Source organism: Doryrhamphus excisus, chromosome 3 (assembly GCF_030265055.1).
Source record: "Doryrhamphus excisus isolate RoL2022-K1 chromosome 3, RoL_Dexc_1.0, whole genome shotgun sequence".
Classification (NCBI taxonomy): domain Eukaryota; kingdom Metazoa; phylum Chordata; class Actinopteri; order Syngnathiformes; family Syngnathidae; genus Doryrhamphus; species Doryrhamphus excisus.
In genome coordinates, this window is record NC_080468.1 from 1196731 (window position 1) to 1202852 (window position 6122).

Consider the following 6122-nt stretch of genomic DNA (forward strand, 5'->3'; position numbering starts at 1 on the left):
TCACACAAAGTTGGATTTTTGTAAACTCATAACGAAGATGTGCATTTTCACCACTCGGGTGCTTAAAAAATATTCAAGCATTGCAAAGGGAGCCGCAACAAAGAGACTGGAGAGCCACATGCGGCTCTGGAGCCGCGGGTTGCTGACCCCTGTTTTAGACTAAGCATGAATGACTGTGCATTGTTCTCGTGGTATTGCTTGCCTCTCGCGAGATTTTATCGACGTCATTTTTAGCGCGTAGTTTGTTGGCGGAAAAGCGTCAGTCCACAAGTGAACTACTCTTTTGTGAACTTTCAGTCAGGTTTCGCCTGTCCGGTGTTTACTAACCGTCATTCCCCCCCCCACTGGGAATCGTCTGGGAACTTTACTGAGTTTATGATATATGTAGAGGTACTTTTGGTACAGCCGTAGTCGACGTGAAACGAATGCGGTGAGTGTCTTTTTTGTCTAAGCTGATTGGATCCCCTGCTAGGACTAACGTTAGCATACACCCAGCGTACAATTTCAGGTCAAATGACCACTTTTGACTTTTTATAATTCTCCGTTTGAGACACAAGGTCTGTAGTCATCACAATTACTTTTCCACACTGCTTCCCAGAGTTGTCAGTGTTCTTGTCAACGTGTTTTTCTCTTGTCAAGATGGATTCTTCCGTCGTCTGCACCGAACCCTTCCGGCTAGACGGATGTATCAAATCGGCCAACAAGAAAAGTAAAATCTCAAGTGAGTTGAAATGTGTGCGATTTAACCAACCAGGGGGAATAAAAGACTCGCTTATTAGTTGACCCGGAAATCATTTCCATCGGTTATTGACTACTTTGATTCCTTCGAGCAGCAAATAAGCACTGCTATGTACCACATTTGTTTTGTTGCTCATTGTATGTCATTAAATCAGTTAACTATAGACAAAAATATGATTGATTGCAATTACATATTTTAATCAATGGACAGCTCCAGTTTTAATACGTCAACTCAGCGCTACTAAAATTATATTATTTTCCGTTTTTTTTTCTCGTAAAGTCTCCTAAAACGTTTTTTTCTCCGTAGGGTCGACTATACTACTATAATATTTGTGCATTATTCTCGTAGTACATTTTTTGCACGCGTGTATTCTTTATGTATTATTATTGACAATATATACAGTTGTTAACATAGCATGCGTGTTGTTTTTCTCCAGGGGATGTGGAGTCGGACATTGAGTCTCTCTACAGAGCTGTTCCTCAGCTTGCCAAGACCTTTCGCATCATAGACAAAATTGGAGAAGGTATGCGATTGATAATATTTAAAAATGAATGCTTTTAATGACCTTATTACATTCATCCACTATTATGGTCCCCCTCATGGTCACGGGTAAGCTGGAACCTACTAGAGAGGTGGGGTTCGCCCTCGACTGTTTGCCAGCCAATCACAGTGCAGATATAGACAAACAATCATTCACACTCATTGTAGGAGCTATCTATTGGTGTGTTCCTAGGTTTCTGATATCTGTTGATTTATTTTTTTGTTGTTGTTGTTTTGTTTGGATTACTTGATAATATTTTCTTGTTATTTATTTATTTTGTTTATCTATCATATTTTGTTGGGGTTAATTAGTAGTTAATTTGTGGGTTTATTTCATTGGATAACACCCTGGGCACCTGCAATATATTTAGGTAGGCAGTGCTCACAGGACCAGCATGCACCGGGGTGGGCCTATGGTTTTTGTACCAGCGCAAGAGAGGCAACAGGAAAAGGCCCTTGTTCCTTTTTTGTTTGCTTGCTTGGTAATAAAAGGAAAGAAGAAGAAACGGAACAAGATTGTTTGGACAATGACTCTTTTGCCTGCGTAAAACAAAACCCATGGTGCATCAGTGGCCTTTTGATTATAGCATAAGTTACGTTTATTTATTTTGGTGAAGGACAAATAGCCACTACACTCATATTCACACCTATGTCCCTTGGGCAGGGCATGACAGAAAATGCATTAACTTAACATTTGACCATCCAAACATAGGAGTTGTCTTATATTCAAATCAATGCTACAGTGGATCTTTGGTTAGCATTTGTATTTTGTTCCAGAAAGCTAACCGAAAGGTTAATCCATTTTCCCTGTAAGAAATCACGTAAATCCAATGAATTTGTTCCAGAAAGCCAAATATGTACAAACAGACCAAAGGTTTTTATAGTTTAACATGCAGAAACAATTCAATGCACATGTAATTACACATAAATAATGAAGGAAAGGGATAAATGAGTTACATTTACCTTCACTGAGATGTGATTCTCTACAAAGACAAAATATGGCATCGAGATCAACACAGACACCACCATTGTGTTTTGCTGTGCGTTATTTCTTGAATTCGGTCGTGTTTCTCACGTCTAGTCTCTGCTTTTCTTTGCTCACAGCTGCAAATCAACCCACAATGGAACCAAAGAAAGTTACAGAAGTTTTGATAAAGAAGGAGAGAAATATTTGAATTCAAGAAATGACAGGCGACATGCCATAATTGTAGGGTAACTAGAACATTTTCACAAACGGAGGCAAAAATGTTGACATACATTGCAGACGTTTACGGAAAAGACACTAACCGAGGAGGTTCCACCGTCGTTGATGTGCGTTTGTGTGCTCACCAGGTACCTTCAGCTCAGTATACCTCGGTGAGGCTCGGATGCGAGACGGCAGCAGAGACGTGTTTGCCCTCAAGCACCTCATCCCAACCAGCCACCCGACTCGCATCGCTGCCGAGCTCCAGTGTCTCACTGTTGTCGGGTTCGTGAACTATTATGGTTCTTGTTTACTTCTCCCAAAATGAGCTTGAACCTGAAATATACGGAAACATCGCTGCCACTCTTGTTGTTGCAGGGGCAGGGAGAATGTGATGGGTGTGGAATACTGCTTTAGGAAGGAGGATCATGTAGTGATTGTTATGCCTTATATGGAGCATCAAGCAATCGTAGTAAGAAATAGCCACACAACTCCTTATCGGACATGTTGAATTGTGCGTCAATGTAACTTGTAAAACGTGTTCAAAACAAATCCATCCTAGGACATTATCAGTTCATTAAGCTTTGAAGAGGTCCGTCTGTACATCTACCACCTGCTGAAAGCCCTGAGGCACATTCACCAGTTCGGTATCATTCACCGGGACATCAAACCAAACAACTTCCTGTACAACAGGAAAGCTAAGACGTGAGTGGCAGCCACTTTCACTGGTAAAATTTCACTTTCGTTAAATAAATGGACATATATTTTGTATTTGTACATGCAGGTTCGCCCTGGTGGACTTCGGCTTAGCTCAGGGAACAGCCGACACTCAGCTGGAACTGCTTAAGGTGGTCAGACAGAAGCCGTCTCAGCCAAAGGCTGGATGTTCCACAGAGAAACGAGATAAAGCCCCACCTAAACCTCCCTCTACCACCACAGCCTCGCACCTATCCACAGCTCACCCCCCTCCCTCCTCCTCTCCCTCTCCCACCACCTCCTTAGCCGCTGGGCAAGGACTGATTAAAAAAACACGCTCCATCACTACTACAGCGGGCGCCTCCACTTCTCGCAGTGCAAGGCACACTAAGGTGTCCACACTTTCTTGGTGATTTGGGATAATGTCACCGTGTTTGTCCTATCTTCTGCACTGTTGCTATGAGCTAACTTGTCATGTTCCTTTTTGTTTTAGGATTTAATGGGAATACGTAAAGCACCAAGGCCCGTGTTCAGCGAGAGGAACCTGAACAACTGCACTTTAGCCCCGTCTATCACCAAGCTAGCAAATACGTCAGAAGTAAGCCTGTTGTGAAGTGAATTTTCTACTCCGCTCACAACCACAGGGATACATGTTTTCATAAACCAGGCTTTCCTCTTGTATTCAGCTTGTAAATACCGGGAAACCGGCGGACCTCTCAAATGGAAGGTCGGCTTCAGCTAGAAGGGGCCCGGCCACTGTCAGAACTCCAAAACCTCAGCAAAGCGTCCACCAGCCTCTCACCTGTACTTGCTTTCATACAGACAGAGTCTGCAACGTCTGCCTGGCCAGGTAAGCCTCTTGGTTGCTCGTTTTGTGGTGGCATCTTTCTGTTTTGACACTCGTTGACTTGCTTTTCTTGTGCTTAAAAGGAAGCAGCAGGTGGCTCCCAGGGCTGGAACTCCAGGCTTCCGAGCGCCGGAGGTCCTCACTAAGTGTCCACACCAGGGGACAGGTGAGTGCATTGAATAGGAATTGTAAAGACCCTGCACCAGTGGTTCACAACTGCAAATATTGTTACAGTAACGCTACGGTAAATAGTAGGTAATAGGTGATGTGATGACGTTCTATACCACTGAAAACTACAACTACAAACATCACGTGTTTAAAAGAAAAAAGCGATGGAGAGATGCGATCATGGCTTTCCATTAGCAAAATGACCAGAAACGTATTTTGAAACGTTTAAAATTCAGAGATGACATATTTAGGGGCAGATTTTGTGCTTCTTCCTCTAACGCTGGGGGACGGGTCACTCTTACAAAAGACCCATAATAATAATAATCCCCATTGCTTGAAATAAAAAGTCCAAACCGAGTATGAATGCACACCAAGTGCAAATCCCATGTGAGGTATTGTTTTGATCACCATGACTTGGTTCAGTTAGTCACATAGCAGCATCGTTAACAATGGTACTACCATTAAGGTTTGCTGTGTGAAGCCATTAAGGGAGGAAGTGGGGCAGTGACTCATCCGATCCAGCAGATGGAGCTGTCCTCGAAAAAAACTTGTGGCGTTAAAATGCATTTTTTTTAAGCCTGTCAAGTCATTTAATTACAGAAAAAAGAAAAAAAAATCTGGTTAATGTGTCTCGTGCCGCACTCAGCCATCGACGTGTGGTCAGCGGGAGTCATCCTGCTCTCGCTGCTGAGTGGACGCTACCCTTTCTTCAAAGCCAGTGACGACTTGATCGCTCTTGCTCAGATTATGACAATACGAGGCTCCAGAGAAACCGTACGCGCTGCTAAGGCATTTGGTGCGTATGAACATGTCCTGGAAGCCAAGTAGTCGGGATGCCAGCTTGGTTGAAATGTGATTGTGGGTGTAACATCCTATCCAGGCAAGGCGGTGCTGTGCAGTCGGCAGCTTCCTCGCCTGGATCTCAGGGAGCTCTGTGAGACGCTGAGGGGACGGAGACCGTCGCCAGATGATGAAGTCACGCCGGTCAGACACTCACTTGGTGCTAAATCTCTAGAGGAAACACCACGGCCCGCTCAGGAACGAGGCAAAGCTGGAGCGGGTGAGACTCCTTCCCCGCTCCCAAAAAGCCAGGCTGAAACACCAGGGGAAAAAGCCTCTTCAGGGGTGGACTGTACAGGTACTGGTGATGAGCGGGGATGGGACGGGGTCCCTGACGAAGCCTACGATCTGCTAGACCGGCTGTTAGATCTAAATCCCACTAGCAGAATTACAGCGGCTCAGGCCTTGCAGCACCCGCTGTTCAAAGACTTGGAAAAAAGCACATAGGTTCACAATTCTGCTTTTAAACCATACATGACTTCTTTTAATGGCAGCCATGGGGACAGTTTGATTGGATCTCTCGGTGTCCACCTGTTTATTTCTGCGACTGATACCATTGTCTACGAGTCATTTGTATGAATAAACCACTAACCAGTGTGCCTCAGACACCCCTATAAAAAGTCAAATGCAGAACTGTCTAGCTGGCATTATCTTATGTACGCCATATAGTACATCCCACTATTTGGGTTGCATTCTAAGTGTCACCTAATGTATGCACCCATAAATAGTCTTAAAATGCCTATTTGTGATCTACATCCTATAATGTGCCTCTGTTATTAATCATATTTAATTGAGTTTTACACATTAAAGTATACAGTATTTTACTCACACAAGTGCTGTTTGACATCACATCTTGTCAAAGCCTTTCTGCCTTGCCTTGCGAGACAGCGCCCTCTGCTGGATTCATAGCTGCAGTCGGGGTTTTTGTAAGGCATCCATCCATCTATCCATCCATCCAGTACCCCAGCTCTCGCCTGAAGCCAGCAGGGACGAACTCTAGCATACCTCCTCAATCCTAGTGAGGGTAAGTGGCATGGAAAAATGATACATTGCAAAATGTGCCACGTCACATCCCATCGTATCAAAGCCTTTTCTGTAGAAAATGCGAG

The 6122-nt window shown here is 44.0% G+C and overlaps 1 protein-coding gene across 3 annotated transcripts; it reads left to right on the top strand.

Annotated features, from left to right (window-relative positions):
* The first annotated feature begins 250 nt into the window (after positions 1-250).
* LOC131125020 (cell division cycle 7-related protein kinase-like) lies at positions 251-5856 on the top strand. 3 transcript variants are annotated; one of them, XM_058066112.1, is made up of 12 exons: positions 251-430; positions 640-721; positions 1176-1262; positions 2612-2747; positions 2841-2934; positions 3025-3167; positions 3247-3310; positions 3652-3756; positions 3845-4008; positions 4089-4171; positions 4820-4969; positions 5054-5856. In XM_058066112.1, the coding sequence occupies exons 2-12, from the start codon at positions 640-642 to the stop codon at positions 5458-5460; spliced, it is 1515 nt and encodes a 504-aa protein (XP_057922095.1). In that variant the 5' UTR covers positions 251-430; the 3' UTR covers positions 5461-5856. The 3 variants fall into 3 exon arrangements, with proteins under 3 accessions (XP_057922095.1, XP_057922094.1, XP_057922093.1); XM_058066111.1 differs by having other exon boundaries at positions 251-557; positions 3247-3550; positions 5054-5850; XM_058066110.1 differs by having other exon boundaries at positions 3247-3550; positions 5054-5850.
* Positions 5857-6122: the final 266 nt, after the last annotated feature.